The sequence below is a fragment of the Nansenia antarctica genome (genome assembly GCF_963989245.1).
Source record: "Nansenia antarctica genome assembly, chromosome: 7".
Lineage (NCBI taxonomy): Eukaryota > Metazoa > Chordata > Actinopteri > Argentiniformes > Microstomatidae > Nansenia > Nansenia antarctica.
This window is the reverse complement of record NC_137677.1, coordinates 38,530,538-38,551,922: the sequence shown is the minus strand read 5'-3', so window position 1 is coordinate 38,551,922 and position 21,385 is coordinate 38,530,538. Positions and strand designations below refer to the sequence as shown.

The 21,385-nt window shown below is 43.3% G+C and overlaps 1 protein-coding gene across 1 annotated transcript in view; it reads left to right on the top strand.

Moving 5' to 3' along the window:
* Window positions 1-21,385, top strand: part of glsb (glutaminase b) — a gene marked incomplete at its 3' end in the record, with an annotated part of 40,203 nt that overhangs the window by 1,364 nt on the left and 17,454 nt on the right. Inside the window, exons 2-7 of the mRNA XM_080536363.1 lie at window positions 11,774-11,870; window positions 14,096-14,217; window positions 15,673-15,802; window positions 16,062-16,141; window positions 16,488-16,651; window positions 17,765-17,823. Of these exons, the coding sequence (XP_080392489.1) occupies window positions 11,784-11,870; window positions 14,096-14,217; window positions 15,673-15,802; window positions 16,062-16,141; window positions 16,488-16,651; window positions 17,765-17,823 (642 nt within the window). The 5' untranslated portion in view covers window positions 11,774-11,783. The remainder of the gene's footprint in view (window positions 1-11,773; window positions 11,871-14,095; window positions 14,218-15,672; window positions 15,803-16,061; window positions 16,142-16,487; window positions 16,652-17,764; window positions 17,824-21,385) is intronic.

Below are 21,385 nucleotides of genomic sequence, written 5' to 3'. Positions count from 1 at the left end.
ACACCTTTTAGCATTGATCAACCATACCAACGCTAGCCATCGCCATCTGTTGAAACCCCTAAAAAAGGTGGAACTCTGTCACAGCCAACTTCTGTCACACAGCGAGTCAGAGACGGGGGGATTCTTGCTTTCCATTGGTCCTAACATGCTGCCTCGTCTTGCATACTGGGTGTACACACACACACACACACACACACACACACACACGGCTGTGTTCGGATTGTCTTGGGGTCAAGGAAAGGTTACATGGAAAGGAAAAGGATGCATTTTCTCTACAATACGAACGTAGCCACACACAAGCACACACAGTCTCTCTCACACACACACACACACACACACACACACACACACACACACACACACACACAACCATGGATGTTATAGCAGGGTGCAACCTTGTGGATGCCAGGCTTCCCTAGTTCAGGAGCAAAATTGGAGCAAAAACACATTGTACAGATAGTGGCTTTCCATATACAGTAGCACTTCTGGATGGGGTGCATTCCTGATCTTCACTTCCATTGCACTCTAGGTGGTGAGTGTTCCGGAATGCTTTGACAGTTTAGATTAGATTAGATTAAACTTTATTGTCATTGCAGAGTTCATGTAGCAGACAACTAAATGCAGTTTAGCATCTAACAAAGGCAAATAGTGATATAAAACATGATATATATAAAAGGCATATATAAAACATGATATATATATATATATACAGTATATATGCAAGGCAAGTTTATTTGTATTGCACATTTCATACAACAGGGGCAATTCAAAGTGCTTTACATACAGCATAAAAAAATATATCATAGAGATAGGTACGGTAGTTAGAGGTATATATACAGTTATGAACTGTGTACAGTTAAGGTAGCTATGTACAGTATAGTACAGATGATTAAGTAGTGGCTATATCAAAGGAAAACATTTTTAGCTTTCCATATACAGTAGCACTTTTAGGGGTGCATTTTGATCTTCACTTTCATTGCCACATAAGGCTTTCTGTTCGGTGGCCCAATAAGACGCACAATCTTTCTCCGAAGCTCCTATCAGTGGTTTCTAGAGTGGAGTAATTGTTTGATCCTCTGTAATCCTTCAAACATGATAGAATTATCGGCTGCAAGTAACAATTACTCTGATACGAGAGTGATACCATTGTGATAGGCATTTTCAAACAATTCCTACATCATAATTATCTTGAGACAATATTTGCAGTAGGTTACCTGTGTGTATTACAGTGCAACATCTGAATCATTACTGGATTTCCCAAAATATATACAGGAATTTGCCGCTGTGCAATTCCACGGTAGCGGAATGTTCCATGGACAACCTGTACAACCATTGGATGTAGCCAATTCAACAGTAGTAATAATTATGTTACTGATTTGATCATTCTGTTACTGATTTGGTAATATAATGAGCAGTTGTAATCACATACTAATTCATAAACTAAATGTGAAAATATTGTTACTGTTCTTTGGGTAACAGTGACCCAAAGCCTGGGCAATGATTATTAAATCATTGAGTCAAAAGCCAAACCATTTCTTAAAAACCAAATCTAAATAGTGATACTAGTTGACCAGGGTCTTTTCTTTCATGGTTGAGGTTTAATGTTTTTCTAAACACCTTTTAAAGACTTTTTGTTTTCTTATTTACTTATTTTGATATAGTCATCAATGCTTATCCCTATTCTTATGATAGAAGATGTTCTTGAGAAATGTATTTCTGACTTAATTTTTCAAAAACATAGACTCTTAACAACATAAACATAGACTCTTAGCTTTAATTTGACACCCAATTTGATACGCTCTGAAGAATTCCATACTTTGGGTTCTTTTTACGCGGAACTGACCTGCTCCTAAAATAAAAACCAAAGAAACCCAAATACACACCTTTTAAAAGCCTCCCTGACACGACACACATACACACACACACACACACACACACACACACACACTCTGCTCTGTCAACAGAGTAAGAACAAACAAACCGACACAACATTCATTAATAAGTGTGAGAGTGCCCAGGTTAATATTTATATGCCTGTTACACAAACGCCCCCAATAAACCCCATCAATAGACTATCCCACCACAAGTGCCGCACAGGAAACCAATAATAAAAGGTAGGAGATAAGCGGTGTGTCACACATCCTTTACTCCCAAGTATGTCAGACACACCCACACACCCAGCCTCTGCAGTCAGAGAGAACAGAGTGAGACCACATGGCAAGACAGAAAAAGACAAGACAGAAAGCCAATCTTAGATTCAAACAATAACAAAGCATTCTCCCCACAACTTTAAAAGGGACATCAATAATTGTTTCCTCAAAATCGTTGTCCATTCCATCAATTTCGCTATTTTCTTAAATCAAAATAGATTTTCCTTTAGCGACGTTGATGGAATACCCCCCAGATCACCGTAGGAGCATGTTGGCATGTGAAACTGCTTCCTGTAGATCTAGGCTAAAGCTGGGTATCTCTATCTTAAGGATTATACCCTGTGTGACGCATTTGGAGGTAATCACATGGTTTAGCCTAACAAGGAGCATCGGGGTGGAGTGAGGTTATAGTTGTCGAATGAGTCACTACCTGGTTTGTTTACATCCATAGGCGCCGCTCTAGCACACACATCTGTCACTTGTGTTTACTAACGTGCATCTTAGCTAACATGTGCCTCCATGGCTGGCTGCTACTGGCTACTATGCACATTGCAGGAGTTCATCATTCAGACATATTACTTCCTGGTCCAAAGGAAAAATGCTTTATTTTCCAATAAAAGGTTTATTTGCTTAAAGTCTTAAAAATGTCCTGGTTATTGCGATGAAGGACCACTACTATCTTACTGCTGAGTCATGATGACAATCAGTGAAATTGTCCTTTTAATTTGGTAAGCATCTGAGGGATGGGGCCTGGAGAAATGAAACCAATCTGATATATGCATACATAGATGGAGATGAGGACTGACCATGATAGACCCATGAGATACAAATTATATTTTGAACTGTGTTTTGAACTGTGATGTTGAGCGTTTAAAGCTTGAGAGGCTGTGTGGAAAAACCTAGGTCACAAATATCTTTCGAGCCCCATAAAACTGCCTGAGGTTTAGTTTCCAGTGAAGAAACTTCAGGACCGTTTCTTTTCGCAGAGCTCTGAAAGGCAAACTAACTCTGTAAAAATCTGTTGCAGAGAATGGCTGTGCCCTGTACGTGGAGCAGAATTTTCCATTTGCAGGAAGTTGACTCACTTGCTGACTCACTGGCTCCTAAGGACATCCTCTTGACTAGTGTAGCATGTGGTTTTTCTGCCTGTCTGTCTGCCTTCCGAAGCGGGCCGGTCACTCACACACGCACACACACACACACATTTCTATGTCCACAAGCAACCACTCCGCTAATTGTGTCAAAGGCAGCAGAGTGTGAAGACTAGCCTCAGCCTGGGAACAACTGGCTTCCCCAGAGTCTCCCCTCCCCGTCAAACAGCTCATTTCTTTTAAGAGGGTGATAGTCGGGCCGTTTGTCAGAGACCCGCTGGCCTTGTTGGCGTTCAGAGCTCGGAGTGAAGGACGACCATGACGCACGCGTGTTGTTTGGTTCCCTCACTTCTTTTCCGCCATGAGTCGGGCAGTATCCTTTTTATAGTGAGGGATTAGGTAGGGCGATAGCTGGGAAGATTTAAAAAAAAATCCCCCCTGGGGAAGACAGATAACTGAACAGAAAACATAGGAGGACGTAACAGTATGTAAACCATGAAGGCCACGTTTATGATGTCTTTTATACAGCCATATCGACTGACTTGGGCTTAAAAAAAAAATCGGTATCGGTATCGGTTGATTTTGAGGAAAAAAATCGGTGATCGGTATCGGCCCCAAAAATCCAGATCGGAGCATCCCTAGCTGTGGGCAGCCAATCAGACACTATTGTTGTACTGAAGAGGTGGGGATAAAGCAGTCAGCCCTCACCTTCCTTGTGTGTCCACAACTGGCAGCAAAATACATACTTTTTGATGGACTGTCAGGGTGGGAGGGTCTATGAATGAACACACACACACACAGTGTGGATGGGCCTTGTTCTCATTTTTTTTTATTGTACTTTGTCAGCCACGGGTGATTGTTTTCAATGTTGAACTGCAAAAGCACAAGGAGCAAAAGCTATTTCTTTGTGTTTTAAAACCGTGTTATTGGATTTATCCCATTCAAAAGTGTACGGGTATCAGTTTGTTCATACTGCACAGGTTTAGCCAGACTAGCTAATGCTTCACTCGGCCTTTGTATAGCTTGGAGTGTTCTGTTTCTCACAGGATGGTATTAAATCAAATGGCGATAGCAATAAACTGTCTGGTGATTATTGGTAGCGCTAAATCCCATGTAGCCTACCTACAGTAGATGCAGTGCGAATCCCAAAGATCACGTCCCTCTAAAAATCGCGGCTATGGCGGGCCGCCACAGTCAAGGGGAAACACTGATTCTATGCCAGCCCTGCCAACAGGAGATCAGTTTCCACCAGGAGCTTGAATGGGGGAGGCAGGAAGGATTACTATCGGAAAGCAGGATTATGTTGGCAACAAATTACTATCATTAAACACACAACAGACCATAACCTGACAGAGGCAAAGACATAAAAGGACATAAAATGGGCCGTTAAAGCATGATGGTTGAGGTGTGGCAGGCGGTCGCTCGCCTGCCCAACCTGCTGTCAGGGGTGGGGAGCTATACACCGTGGGAGTGTGGCAGAGACACAGTCAAAACAGCCTTACCCAGATTCCTCTGAGGGGGGCCCCGAGCTATTGGAACCTAATCTCCGCAAGGGGCCTTCGGGACATGCGGCGGTGAAAGAGGACGGGCCGACGAGAAAGCCCCAGAGAACAGGCGGAAGACAAGAAGTGTGTGGCTATAATGGATGACTGAGCAGCCAAGAACAGGACATAGAGCTTGGGGAGAGGGGAGCCTGGGAAAGCTCCGTGTCTCGTCAGGGAGAGTGGATATTTTCATTGAGAGAAGTACAACCAACAGGAGAAAGGGCATCATGGACACATCTTTGCTCTTGTTTGGGTTTGTCCAAACCCATGGGTTTTCAGAAAGAAGTTCGTAGCTCCTATTTAAAATTTGAGTGCGTTTCTGCCACTGATTGTTTACTAGGGAGGAGGATTATTGAAACATGAAGATTAGATTAGATTTCAACTTTATTGTCATCGCAGAGTATAAGTACAATACAACAAAATGCAGTTTAGCATCTCGTTAGCATTTAGAAGATGTACCTTCCTGTAGAATGTCCAACGTCAGCAGTCCTAAATATAAGAAGTCAGCTCCTCAAACCACTGACTCACATGCAGACACACACACACACACACACGCTTTCTCCCTCTCTCCCAAAGATAAAACACTCAAGCCTCTGCCCAGGCAACCCTCGTCCTCAGATATGCAAACACACTCTGATTTTTAAGCCCTGGTCGATTAGCAGACGTCCATCAAGCATGCTTAATCTGGACCGCTGCGTTACTGACCTAACATCTGTTGGTGTAACAGCCCAATGTTCTGGGCCAGTGAGTGAGGTTATGAGTCATGTGTACGGTCATCAACCGCTTAAAGAAATAAAAGCTAAAAGCCCTTTTAGATCAAGCCAAACAGTTAGAAGTGTTTTTTTCCCCCCTGTGTAGAGTTTTATCTAGCATGACGAGAACAAAGTGATATGGCTTTGTTTTGCCAGTTATGTTGGCAGTTATGATATTAATCATCATCACGTTATTAATCATTATCACATCAGCGGACTGCCAATGGCTCCAGGCCTGAGCATAGATTACATTTTCCTGCTGTGACTGGTGGGTAGATGATTCACTTGACTTACTTAGTCAAATGTATTAGTTTGGAAGTCTCTTTGGATTAGGGATGGACGGTTTTTCGGTTAAACCGAAAACCGGGGTTTATAAAAATAGAAACGGTTTTTGATCAAAACCGTCTGAAACCGTTTTTTATTTTATTTATTTTTTTAGAAGAATAAAATAGAATAAGAATAAAACTGGAACATGTCACATGTTTGTCGTGTGTGAAAATAACAATGATACAGTCTGAATCTGCCGCGCAATGAGTGAGAGGTTTGGTCAGTTGTGAAGAATAACTGAGGATTAATATCTAATTGGGATTATATTTAAGGGTAACGAATCACTCTATGGGAAAGATAGTTGCCTTCAGTTATTGGTAGATACTAGGAAAGGTTTTTTACAATTACTCGCTTACATTTAATAAGATCATTTTCGCTGCTCTCTGTAAAGCGCATTGGGTCACTTTTGTGAGAAATGCGCTATAGAAATAAAATGTGATTTGATTTGATATCAATCAATCAAACTTTATTTATGTTCTATAGCACAAATCGTGCATTGAATGTAACTCCAAGTGCAGTATTTACTAAACCACAATATAATAAAACAAGAGCTATACGGATCAAGAGTGTTTGTGCACAGCGCCACTGTGTGTGAAGGCGCTACTGAAAGTGATGACAGAACGCATGTCTCAGAAGATACGCGGTCACTTAGTGACGCAAAGGTAGTTCTGTATTTATCTCTATCTGTATTAGTACATTTATTTTGAAAGCTCTATTTTGACAGCTCTACCATGGGCACTTTTATTTTGATGGGGCATTCTTTGTTGATTGACTCGTCCTGAACTGTCGTAAGTCAGTCTCGCGGCATGTGGTTTTTATGAAAAGCTTTAAGTATGTTCACTGCATAATTCTAAGTCTAATATTTCAGTGATTATTGAGCAGTATTCAAATATTTAAATACATTGAGCAGCAGCTGAAACTTTGTCTAAGAACCAAGATATTGAGAAAGCAGTTCATTCAATGAAGACGCTGTTCCAAGAGATGATCTTCCGTGCAGGCGTGCACCCTGGATCAGCGGAGCTGGTGTGTTAAGTGTTCATGTGTTTTCATGTATGGTGTAGCTTACAAAAGTCTGCCTTTCCACTTATATTTGTGAAACTAAGTAGCCTAAATGTGTTGCGACTGTGCTTACGGTGTTTTAATGGTGTTCGACATGAGTGTATTGTAGCAGTAGGGCTCAATTATTTGAAATTGGCGCTCTTTTTAAAAAAAAAAAAATTTATGTATTTTTCGGTTAACCGGAAAACCCCGGTTTTACTCTCTGACGGTTTTTCGGTTTCAATAATTGGAAACCGTCCATCCCTACTTTGGATAAAGGCGTCTGCTAAATGCTGTAAATGTGAATGACCTGTACATAATGAGGAGTCTACTTAATCCTTGATTCGTCATGAAGGTCATTATTCAGGAGATGATCCACATACCTGGGTGTAGGCCTTTGTCTTTCCAGAACCATCCTGTTAGTCACTTATCTTATGGGGTAGTTAGTGGTGGCCTAGTGGATAGTGAGTTGGACGGGTGATCGGATAGGTCAGGAGTTCAAATCTCACCTGGGAACACCGCCACTAGTGTGCCCTTGAGTGAGGCACTTAGCCCATCTTCATCAACTTGTTTGTCTTTCTAACCTGTGAGGCTGTGAGGAGAGAGCTGGTGGTGTGTGTCTACTAGCCTGTGGCAGCAGTCCACATTCAGGGAGGAAATGAAGCATGCCTGTCCAGTGTTTAACATTTTGCGCTTCCAAACACAACCCATGTCAGAGAGGCACTTAGTGCAGTGCCTGTACAAAATGACCAGGGCGTATTAAAAGCTATTTCCTGTCCCAAAAAAAAGGCTCCTCCTCTCTGTGTTCTTACAGTGTGTGTTCATAGGGGAACTGCAGGGCACAAGAACACAACTACAAACACAGCCATAGTCTCTCATAGTATCAGTCATAACATTACAAACACAGCCATAGTCTCTCATAGTATCAGTCATAACATTAACATGAAAGAGGTGAAAAAAAGAAGAAAAAAACCCGTTTTTGTTGAAAGAAAATGATGGCCTCACATGTATCATAAGGTAGGCTATGACTTCCAAAATCATGAACTATCCCTTTAATCTATACAGGCGGTCTCGGTTGAGCATTTGGTCTAGCGGTATCATCAGTTATCCTCTTGTAAGCATAATATCGGACCACAGGTTGTGTCTGCTGTATTGTGGAGGTGCCAGTCCACTAGTCTGACTTTGTAGCTTGTAGAGTCCACTAGTCTGACTGTAGCTTGTAGAGTCCACTAGTCTGACTGTAGCTTGTAGAGTCCACTAGTCTGACTGGAGCTTGTAGAGTCCACTAGTCTGACTGTAGCTTGTAGAGTCCACTAGTCTGACTGTAGCTTGTAGAGTCCACTAGTCTGACTGGAGCTTGTAGAGTCCACTAGTCTGACTTTGGAGCTTGTAGAGTCCACTAGTCTGACTTTGGAGCTTGTAGAGTCCACTAGTCTGACTGTAGCTTGTAGAGTCCACTAGTCTGACTGTAGCTTGTAGAGGGGTTTTCTTCCCTTGATTTTTCAGTAAGTAAGATTACGTGGCAGGCGCTTCAGTGTGCTATGCCACCTAGGCGCCCCGTATGGAGATGTTTTGTCTGGGCAGAGGGCCGTGTGAAGGCTGGCTCTCTGGGGACATTAGTGGCGTGTGAAGTAGACCAGGATGTTGGGTTTAGTAATCCTGGGGTTGGCGGGGGCTGGGGTGACTGGAGCATTCCAGCAATCCCATGCAGCCTCCGGGGTGTGTGTTAATTCTCTGTGTGTGTGTGTGTGTGTGTGTGTGTGTGTGTGTGTGTGCGCGCAGTCGCGCACACGCAGTATCCAGGGTTGTGTGTCAGTTGCTCAGAAGCTCACACGCACTCAACGTGTGTAGGACCAGAGGAGGTCAGAGGTCATGTAAGCTCCTGGTGGGGTGTCTGGGGCACGCCGCTGTGTGTTTGGCTGGCTGTGTGAGAAGGTCACAGGCCACTGTGCTGTGTGTCCGTGTGTGTGTGTGTCCGTCCGTGTGTGCGTCCTCACAGGCGTCTGTTTTAGTGGTGTCAGTATCTTCTGATCATACTGTAAGTGTTTTCATTACTCATGATTTTAGTAATAACAGTTAGCGTTGTAATAGGATGCATTCCGTGTCACATGTTTGTAACAAGGTTTTACCTTCAGTTGTTTATTTTATTTTTTCCAATTCATGGAAAATGTTCAGTATGCTATATGCTATGCTTTAAAGATATTCACAGTAATGAAACATTAAAACATGCAGTTAGTTGGGCTGACAGCTCCTGGTGTCTCTGGCAGCGACCTGCCAGCCTCATTCTCCTGACTACAATTTTTTTCGCTTATCCTTGGTGACCCCCCATACAGATGCTTGTTGGTAATATGCTCGCTCTTGTCGATGTTAAGTACTGCACGCAGCCTTCTGGTGTAGCACCCATCTAGGGACTTCTGCAGGGTAGGCTTCAGGGTCCAGCATTCACAGCTGTATAGGAGAACGGACTCTACCGTTGCATAGAAGACGACGAGTTTGATTTGTCGTGGGAGGTTGGAGTGCCACACACTGGCCATGCCATTCAGGGCCCTTCTGTGTAACCCCGGTAATGATATGCGCACCGTACGCCTGTCCTAGTCCAGGCCTAGTGGGGACATGCACAGTCCTTGTTGAAAAATGGCGTGCCGTCCATGTGTTTTTCTTTTTTGTGTGGTAATGTCTCATTTGTTTTGCATGTTTTTTTTCTCTTTCCTCTCTCTCTCTCTCTCTCTCTCTCTCTCTCTCTCTCTCTCTCTCTCTCTCTCTCTCTCTCTCTCTCTCTCTCTCTCTGTCTCTCTCTCTCTCTCTCTCTCTCATCCTGCTTGGTTAATGTGTGTGTGTAAGTATGTCATTTATCTACTTTTTCCCTGCGGGTGTACACTGTAGCTGTAGTTTCCTTGCTTGCTCTTGCTACAGCATTTTCCTCCTCCTTCCTGATTGAGGTCTCTTCCAGAAGTCCTCATCAGATGTTAGGTTACTCCTCTTACATTGGTCAGACATCAACAAGTGACATCAGCGATAAATAGGTTTAAACAAATTCAATACACTTAAAGTCATTTATTTTTCATTTTATTGGACAGATACAGTGAAGACAGACAGGAAAGTAAGGAGAAGAAGGGAGAGAGAGCATGTCATCAGGGTGTCTATTCTTATGACCCGAACATCAGACCTGCGCTATAAAATAGAGAAAATATCCATGTCCTGCATAAATTGCGTCAGTTCTAAAATTACAGCTGTGACTTTCAACAAAGAGATGCTAGTGGCGAGAGCACTTAAGCTCCACTTTGGAGGCTCGGCTCAGACTGTGGACAGCGGCAGTGTTTTGACTACGCTGTGAGACTGGCAAAATGTCCTTCCCACCTGATAACAGTGCCCCACTCTGCCATTCAGAGACTGAGCTACAGGTGGCTATATGCCATAGCCCCTCCCCCTCAGCTGTGCCAGAGAGGGCCACAGTAATCGCCCCCGAATTTAATGATGAGTGATGGTACGACTGTACGTCAACAGGGTTGTCTAACCCCTTCATCGGACGACGCATGCCATGCTCACGCATGCCTTTAGCCTTTCTAATGTGGGGCACAAACAAATCCTTGCCAAACGTGACCGTGCCATCTGATAAGCCCCTTATTTAACCTGCCAAGAATGTAGCATGACTCACACAACCAAGTGCGCTCACTCACACACACACACACACACAGCTCAAACAGTATATATTAGTATATTTTCCTTGTGTAAATAACAATCAAAATTCCCACATGTATTTATTAATAATTGTCTTTTAAAGGGGCAATCCTACATTTTTGTTGAGAGATGGAGCTGGGGAAATGTGACCACTCATGTATAGACAGCCCAATATATTTAAATGATATACCCATTGACTTGAATAGTAGAACAAATTCCAGATTCAAACAGGGGTCCCAAACAGGCAGCCAATACAACACAAAACCACCTAGTTCAGGTTGACGCAACAAGGATATCCTCACTCTTCTGGTCATTTGAGGAGTCAACTTTTAACAGCTAAAATAGCAAGTGGGGGGGAAAAAAGGGGTCCATTTTATAAAAGCATTAACAACCTCCATAGGATGTGTGTCAAAGGCGGTGTTAACACATGACAGGGTGTGCATTAGCCTAACAGCCAATGTCCACTCACTTCTACACAGCGCACAGATATTTGACGTTAATGAACACCCTGTCGTGGGTTAATGAACACCCTGTCGTGGGTTAATGAACACCCTGTTGTGGGTTAATGTATATAACAGCACCCTTGCCACTGAGCCTGTTGACTTTGGAAACCAGAAACCAGTTATTGATTAGATAGAGAGATTGGGTTTCTTAAGGTCAACCTTGCTTACCAAGGTTATCAACAATAACACATCAACGCTCTCCTCAACAACTCACTAACTTCTTGGAATGTTATGGACTAACTAAACCTCCTCTTTGTAACAGAACTAACTCACGTCTCACACTAATTGACACGGTTTGCCCTTTGTTTTAACTCACAATAATTGACACATGTTTGCCAGTGTAGACATAACAAATGTGATAAATGACGAATCGGAGATATAGAAAAAAACATATTGGTGTTTTAAGAATAACGTCTCCAGAGGGGGGTATTTCATTCACACATATCTTGCTAGTCTTAGATCTTGTCGGTATGACAAGATAGATGTCAGTACGGTTAGGCAGGGGTCCAACTGTGTCTTACTGCTGGAAGGGAACCTCCACACATTCCTCCTGCTATGTCTGTATCTGCTATAGCCTGCCTCCCAAGATATTGCCCATGACTTCAGAACGTATTGATGAAAGTGCTGACCGAGTCTCACACAGATCGCCTTGTTTCTCTGTGTTTGTCCGTGTGGCTGTTTGTCTGTCAGGAGAAGGAAGATGGGTAGCCTGCCCAGTCTGGAGGACCTGCTGTTCTACACCATCGCAGAAGGCCAGGAGAAGATCCCCGCCCACAAGTTTATAACAGTGAGTGATTATATCATCTATGATGATCCCGTACCACATTGAACTTTGGACTAATATTAAATCAATAACACCGTCCTCATTTTAGTCAAAGGGACCGTCTGGGATTGAACACACAACCACACCCGTCACTTTTTATAAATAAATGGACTGACTTACATAGCGCCTTATTCCAAAGCGCTTTACAGTGGTCTCTCATTCACCCATTCACACACACATTCACACACCGATGGCGGAAAGCTGCCGTGCAAGGCGCCGGCCCTGCTCATCAGGAGCAATTTTGGGGCTCAGTGTCTTGCCCAGGGGCACCTCGAAATGTGGCCAGACTGTAGACTAGTGGTCCCCCCAATCCCCTCCCAGCCCCCCAAAGGCTTCTCAGTGTATCTGCTGCTGCACTCTCATTTACATTGTACATTTTGGACATTTAGCAGACGAGGCCTTTATCCAAAGCGACTCACGACCAATACATTTGTCTAAGTGAATCATCTACACATCAGTCATCATAAGAAAAACAAATCTATGCTCGGACCATGGGACATTGGCAGTCACAATGTTAGAAGAAGGAAAACTTTTTTATTTTTTATTAATGTATTTACAGTAGAGAAACTGTACAGTTACACTGTAGAGGGGATGAAGAGGTCTTTAGGAGGGACAGTCAAGATGTAGCCTGAAGAGATGGAGGTCTTCAGTCTACGGTGGAAGATGGGTAGCGACTCTTTCACATGTTTAACAAATGGAATTGAGTAATGGGGAGGTGGTTTATGGGTAGTAAATGTATTTCCCCTCTGCCTTATTGCTGATCCTTTGTTTCAATACAACAAATGTACACCGCTTTATTTACATCTACACACTACCTCTTTATTTACATCTACACACTACCTCTTTATTTACATCTACACACTACCTCTTTATTTACATCTACACACTACCTCTTTATTTACATCTACACACTACCTCTTTATTTACATCTACACACTACCTCTTTATTTACATCTACACACTACCTCTTTATTTACATCTACACACTACCTCTTTATTTACATCTACACACACTACCTCTTTATTTACATCTACACACACTACCTCTTTATTTACATCTACACACTACCTCTTTATTTACATCTACACACACTACCTCTTTATTTACATCTACACACACTACCTCTTTATTTACATCTACACACACTACCTCTTTATTTACATCTACACACACTACCTCTTTATTTACATCTACACACTACCTCTTTATTTACATCTACACACACTACCTCTTTATTTACATCTACACACTACCTCTTTATTTACATCTACACACACTACCTCTTTATTTACATCTACACACACTACCTCTTTATTTACATCTACACACACTACCTCTTTATTTACATCTACACACACTACCTCTTTATTTACATCTACACACTACCTCTTTATTTACATCTACACACTACCTCTTTATTTACATCTACACACTACCTCTTTATTTACATCTACACACACTACCTCTTTATTTACATCTACACACTACCTCTTTATTTACATCTACACACACTACCTCTTTATTTACATCTACACACTACCTCTTTATTTACGATCTACATGCTAAGAGCTTTGTTATCCCTCCAGTGCAGGCCTGGTATCATTGTTGTCATAAGACACACACACACACTCGCAAACACAGTTTTATTACTGCAGCTAATCTAATGTTATGTAGCTGATATTACGCCGTGTCGGTACTCGTGTACACTGGTCCCAGACATGAGAAGGGCGTCACAGAACCTCTGGCATTGTCATTGGCTTCGTTCGTAAACATTTGCTCCAAGACCGCCAGAGCACACACTGGGTTCGACGTCATAAAGGGACCAAGTAATTCGATGTTGACGAGGCATTCCATGAGTGCTGATCATGTTCCAGAGCGGATTTTTACGAACGCAGCCATTGTTGTTTTGTTGTGTAACAGTATCACATGTCACATGCCTCTGTCTCCTCCTCAATGAGTCTCTTGTCTTTTTCAAGGAACTTGGGATGATTTCATATGCTAAGAATTCCTACTGGAAATGTCAGTGTGCATGCCCAGAAATGATCTGTTTCTTTTTGGCTGTATTATTTTTCTCATGTAGCTGGATTTACATAACCGTGGTTACGGGACATTGACTGGTTTGGACATTAGACCCCCTTTTGAGCTCTGTTCCTTTAACCCTTTCTGTTTGTTTCTTTTCTCTCTGCAGGCTCTTAAGGCCACAGGGCTGCGCACAGGAGACCCCCGTCTGAAGGAATGCATGGAGACCATCAAGGTCACCCTAAAGAACACGTCTGACGGGGTCATGCTGGACAGACACCTCTTCAAGAAGTAAGTCGGCCAACCTGCCCTTCATGAGTTGGAGCTTTATGCTGTTCAAGATCACGTCAGACATGTTGTCTGCTCAAGCTCTGGGACTGGGACTATTATAGTTTTTTGAGTCTTGGAACACAGGCTTATTTGTATACCCATGAACTGTTTTGCATTCCATATTTGTAGCTCCAACTTTCCTATTTGTTTAGACATTGCCTATTCACAGAAATGCAAAGGTACAGCAATAGAGGTTTGTGTGTGCATGTGTGCGTACGCGCTCCACATAACCTCTAACGCGGTATACTATATACAATAGAATGTCATTCTATTTAGGTGAACAAGGCATGAATAAGACATGAATAAGACATGAATACATCAGTAATTCACAAGCCTTTCTGTCATCGTTGCCATGCTGAAGGAAACTTGACGGTTCTGGGCCAAATCAGACATAATTGCTTGCATCATTTACTAATCTCTCCAACCGACCTGGTGTCCAATCAATTCACTCCGGTAATCCTGAGGCCTGGCATGTACTGGCACCTCATCTCCGTGGCAACGGGCGAAGGATTAACAGTTCTGTAGTGAGCGAGCTTCAGCTTATGTCGTCAGTTCAGCTGTGTGGTGGACTAATACGTTTAAAGAGTTAAAGAGGGGGCGCGTAGCACATATTTAGTATCATATATCCATGTTTTGCAGAAGGGTTAGGGTTAGGTCAAGCTGTGCGTGGCCTGGGGTGGTCCAGTGGTCTAGAGTGCACCGCGGTCTACAGTGCACACATACCCATGTCGGCATGGGTTCGAATACACATACCCATGCCCTGCTGACATGCCCTCTCTCCTTACCTTCCTGTCTGACTTCCCTGTATCTGTCCAATGAGATGAAAAAACATGAGTGGGACTGACCCACTCAGAGGAAAAACGGTCTAACATCCGTCAGCAGACAGAGCTGGCAGACAGCTAGGCTATCGACTTACACACCATTTACACACCGCACGTCTAATCAACCTGCCCATCTAAACCTGTCACCACTACCCTGGCCCTGCCTGCATGCCAGCGTAATGAGGCACAACAAGACATATTGAGCAGAACAATAGAGATAAACAGGATAAATCGCTAAAACAGTTAGGCCGCCACGACTTAGCGGTCCGTGCCAAGGGCCTGATGTTAGGAAGTGTGTGTGTGTGTGTGTGTGTGTGTGTGTGTGTGTGTGAGAAGAATATTAACGTGTGAAATTACACTGGGGGCCAACACCATTCAGGTGAACAGACTTACAGTAACAGTGCATTCACGTTGTATGTGCATACAGTATAAACCAGTGTCTTTTAATGTGTATGTCAGCATAAAGCCCCTCTGTATAGCCCTCTCACCTGTGATATTATAATATATAATTCTGACCATATTATTTCTAAGTATTTTTTAAATGGTTCAAATGTAAAAATGTCAAATGTGAACGTCTACTTCCTCCACTGTGCAGGTGTGTCCAGAGCAACATAGTCCTGCTCACACAGGCCTTTCGCAAGAAGTTTGTCATCCCTGAGTTTCAGACCTTCGCCTCCCACATCGATGAGCTCTACGAGAGCGCAAAGAAGCTGACTGAAGGGCAGGTGGGTCGCCTTCCCACTGAGGGGGTTAAACGCTGTCTCCTCCATTTATTCCCCCTCTTTTTTTCCTCTCTCTCTCTCTCTCCTCTATTACCTCGACTGTTTTATTTCACTCTGTTCTCCCCCCCCCCCCCTGTGTGTTGCTTAGTTGGGCAGGGTACGATTTCTTGTCCTTGCCTTTCAGGTATTAACTGGTATTAATTTAGGTATTAAACTGGTATTTAACTGGTCTTATTGGTGTGTTCTCTCCCTTCCTCCTCAGGTGGCTGACTACATCCCACAGCTGGCCAAGTTCAGCCCAGACCTGTGGGCCGTGTCCCTGTGTACGGTAGATGGACAGAGGTGAGGCAGGTGGAGGACCGACTGTCTGTCTTTCTCATGACTAACCTCTGTCTGTCTGTCTGTCTGTCTCAGAACTGACCTCTGTCTGTCTGTCTGTCTGTCTATCCGTCTCATGACTAACCTCTGTCTGCCTGTCCATCTGTCTCAGGACTGACGTCTGTCTGTCTGTCTGTCTCAGGACTGACCTCTGTCTGTCCGTCTCAGAACTGATGTCTGTCTGTCTGTCTCAGGACTAACGTCTGTCTGTCTCAGGACTGACCTCTGTCTGTCTGTCTCAGGACTGACCTCTGTCTGTCTGTCTCAGGACTGACCTCTGACCATTACCGCTCCCTGTCCCCTCCCTCAGACACACGGTAGGTGACACCAAGGTGCCGTTCTGTCTGCAGTCGTGTGTGAAGCCCCTGAAGTATGCCATCGCCGTGCACGACCACGGCACAGACTACGTGCACAGCTTCATCGGCATGGAGCCCAGCGGCCTGCGCTTCAACAAGCTCTTCCTGGATGAGGACGGTGAGCCCCTGCACGCTCTGCTCGTTGTCAACACTAGAACAGCCGTGCCTTTTTTACCTACTATAAGAGACTATAATAAAAAGTATTTACAATGAGAAGCTGCTATTTACACACAAAGACCACTAGTTGGCGCGTCTTGTAAATTAGCCTGCCTCCTACACAGTAAAACTGCAAAATAGCTTAATACTAGCTTATCCTGATGGAATTTTGAATACATATCTAGGAAAAGTCATGAAAGGAGGGTCCTGAAATGTGATGGAATGCAAAGATATAAAACATATTTTACTCACAGCCACCCACGGCTGTTCTAGTGTTAACAGACATGACGTACCCCTCGTCGCGCTCTATGTCGAAACGTCGGCTTATTACATTTGTGACACCAGCTAGTGTGTTGACCAACCAGTTGCCGAAGTCATTTTTCTGTTTGTTTGTTTACATATTCTGAAACTACAGATTGTAAGCTACGAACTACGCTACGAACGTCTAACTGCATTTTTATAACATCACAACATGCTGATAGAACATCAACATGCTAAAAACACATAACTACACATAATTAGATGATCACACAGTTCTTGCTTTTGAACACGTCCTAAAACTAAAGTATGTTTACAAGCCATGTCTCCCTTATCAGTATCCTACGGCAGACGAGACAGTGAATCCATTTCACAAATTATAAGTAGTGATCCTTAAACTGTTGTTTATTATATCGAGTGGGTACTTCAAAATTTGAATTTGCGTATTATGAAACTAAAGTAGGGATCTACTTTGTCCCCTGTGGCCTTGTTCTGAGAATCCCTTGGCTGAGGTTCAGGGATTAGCAGTTGCAGTTTTTGGGGCTGTTATGTAAAGGGATTAATCACCAGTGAATGAAGTGATGTGGGTGTAATAATCACAATGCCCTAAAGTCCCCATTAAGTTATCAAAGGGTCATGGGGGTCACAGGTCAAATGTCATTTATATTAACGACCAAAAACTGTTTTACGCATTCCATGAGTGCTGATCAGATTTCCAGATCGAATTTACGAACGCAGCCATAGTGTTTTATGTTTACTCTAAGTAGATTTGAAATCTTGTGTTTTAACAGTTGCATTGTTTGTTTTCCTCTCACAGACAAGCCACACAACCCTATGGTGAACGCAGGCGCTATCGTTTGTACTTCACTGATAAAGGTAAGAAGGCATATTTCTGTGTTCTCTTTGGGTTTAGCAGCCATACCAGTTACCACACGGGCAGGTAGACTTACACCTGTACGTTCAGTGCCCGTGTCAATCTCGATGGTCTCTTTTATCTGTAAGATGTAGTCCAGGGGAGTATTCCATCAACGTCGCTAACGGAAAATCCTGGCTTATTTTTGGTAAGATTGGCAAAACTTATCAAAAAATTACCCTGGATTTCCCTTTAGCGACGTTGATGGAATTACCCCCCAGTTTATGTGGAAGACAACAAAGGGCTGTACATCACTGTTATGTTACTCCAGCTTTTAACACACTCTGTTGTAATGTAAACTAAGGGTGTTTTTAAAAAACTAAAACATGTCTAAATGTTTAGTGGCAGGAAAGTTTGTCGCAGTTTAATGAAGGAGAGCTTAGGGACACTGAATGCTTGAAGTTAGGCAGCGTCAGATAGTTGTTGCTCTATGTCTCTGATCTAGTGAAGTCTGGGAAGAGCCTGACCCCTAAAACACACCACAAGCGTCAACCTCAGCAGCGCGTGTGCGTCTCATTTCGGCTCCCATGTTAACGGGTTAGAGCGCTGTATGCACGCGTGAGGCCCACGTCTCACGCTGGCTGCCAATTGCAGGCAAAACTCAATGTACAAAGACAGGGCTGGCAGTAGCAGCTCCGCAGTTAAGAGCCACAGAAGACACGCAGCCAGCCAGTGTGCAAGCCGCAACAGTGAGAGACGCAGCAGTTCCGCCACACACATGCGCTGCTGAGGTGGGTACTTGCGGTGTGTTTCAGGGGTGAGAGGCTGAAGGAACAGCTCGTAATGATGCTTCTCTCTTCAGTTAGCCAGTCCTCAATCTGTAAGCCAATTCAGTGTGGCAAAGCTTGACCTGCATTTGACCTTATTCCGCCCCCCCCCCCTCCTCATCAATTGGTTTAAAAAGTAGCACACACTCTCTTTCTCTCTGTCCGTGTGGTTGATCTTCATAATATTTCAGACTTAATGAGCATATGACAATTGAGCTCCGTTGTTACCATGGTGATTCATCTCAACGTTGCTAGCTGAGTTTTATTTATTTCGCTTTTAAGCCTGCTATCGTACACAGACTGATAGAGATACAGTTTGTATGTTTTTTATATATATATATATATATATATATATTCTTATATTTTTGTTTTTTAATTTGACACCTTGTATAACTTGTTTTGTTCAGGGATTGTTTAGAAAACGTTCAGTATTCCAATTTCCTTCAAACGTTTAATGTGATCCCAGGATGCAGTGGGGTGGTCATTATTATACAGTGAGCAGCATTCCCACCCAGGGCCCCAGACTATGTGCCTCACATCAGCATGACTTGGTTGCCATTGGATTCAGAGACAACTTGTTTGTTGTAACACTCCTCTACTCATTAAAAGGGTCTTACTCCTTACAAACACACACGCAGAAACGCATGTAACACACACTACATAGCCTGCCGCTTCTGTGGCAGCGGAAAACTAAAGTTTTGGATCATGACGTTGCAATTGTGGGAGAACATACTTCCAGACCGCATCCGTAGGCCAAGACAGGTCACGTTGATTTCGACTGGGAAAGAAAAGGTTAAATTAGGCTTTTAACGCTAGAAGAGCCGTGAGGGGTCACGATGAGTAAAAAAAATAATGATATCTTTGCACTCGATCAAATTTCAGGACCCTCCTTTCATGATTTTTCCTAGATATGTGCGTTCTACCACCCAGTATCCTTACATTTTCTAAATCACATCAGGATAAGCTAGTATAAAGCACATTTTTCTGTAGGAAGCGGGCTAAAAAACAAGACAGTCAACTAGTGGTCGTTGTGTGTAAGTAGCAGATTTACATTATAAAAAGGGGGTCTATTTGACCCCCAAGGCGGCTCTACTAGTAGGTAAAATAGGCACGGCTGTTGTAGTGTTAAACAACTACCCACACCCAGAGGGGTGTCTATGAACATGATGAAGCGCTGCCCATCATTCACACCTGTGAAGAGAAAAAACAACTAGATTTTCTTCTGGCTGAAACCCTCTGCTCTGTCTACATAATGTGCACACACACAAGATATACAATATCCATATTTGACACAACTTTCAGGGTATGAAATGAACACCAGCCAAGTGCCAAATGCACCTTGTGGTTGAAAAAATAATAATAGTATACGCCATTTAGCTGACGCTTTTATCCAAAACGACTTACATTGCAATGTGTACATTTTTCAGTATGTATGGTCCCAGCGGGAATCGAACCCCCAACCTAAGCGTTGTTAGCGCCCATGCTCTACCGACTGAGCCACAGAGGAGCACCTCAATTTCACAGTGATCCTCCACCCGGCACTCTGGTGGATGCTTGTGGTTTTCACCCCTTTATTCGTGCATCATCACAAGAGTTTCTAAACCTCTCTTTGATACCCTAATGTACGCCTAATACGGTTGACATTTTGGCCTCAGCGGTCCCCTGAAGTCAGGATAGATACGTGTCACTTTGACAGTGGGCAACTGGAGTTGAGAGACCAAAATAAGAAAAAGAGGGTTCTCGGTTCCTGTTCCTTATGCAGGACACTGAATTCCACTGAGGACAGGACATACATTGGCAGTGTCCACTCATCAGGGCCCACTTCTCTCGTGTGTCTCTCTGTGCTAGATATGCATCACACACGCCCCCCCACTCAATAATTAGATTTTTTTAGAATTTGCCATTTAATCTAAAGCGATTTCCAATTACAGATTACAGGGACATTCCCCCTGGAGCAACTGAGGGCTAAGTGCCTTACTCAAGGGCTCACTAGTGGTGGTGTTTCAGGCGGGATTTGAACTCACAACCTTCCGATCACCAGTCCAACTCACTATCCACTGAGACCACCACTACCCCTAGTTCTGTACCCTGGGTCTGAATTTTATGACACTAAATGTTCTACAGTGAGGACAACTTTGAATGTTTCATTGTTTTGTGAAAGACAAGTTGACAGACTGACCGTGTCGAGACAGGGCTTTCCCAAATACACGCATGATACATATGATACAGACATGTTACTTACACATTTTTCGAAGGCACAATGCACATTACGACGTAGCTAAACTCTCTTCCATTCTGACCTGAGGTGGTTTCTTCCCGTCCGTCCGAGGGTGATCCACACAGTGTTGATGGTTCTGTCCACGTTACTCGCTCACGTTCCACTGTGAAATGTCACAAAACCTTGTGGCCGTCTAACCTGCTGTAAAGGCCACAGTCGATACATAACTGTATGTCTGTGCTCCTCCATGCTCTGTCTCTCTGTGTATACATCCAGTATGTGTGCTGTTTACAGTAGCGTAGGGTCGGGGCAAAGACACAGTGTGTACATACATTATGTTTCCATGACAACACCTTGGCCAAAAAAAAACAAAAAACTGTGTAACATGGTGCTGAAGGCTTCTTGTGTTGTTGTTGTTGTTGTTGTTTGTATGTTGTTGCATATTTTCCAGACATAGGATCTGTGGGGTATTTTGACCACTGCTGCAGGTCAATGGACGTTGGTAATTTCTCTTCCTTTTCCATTTCTTCCTTCCTACCC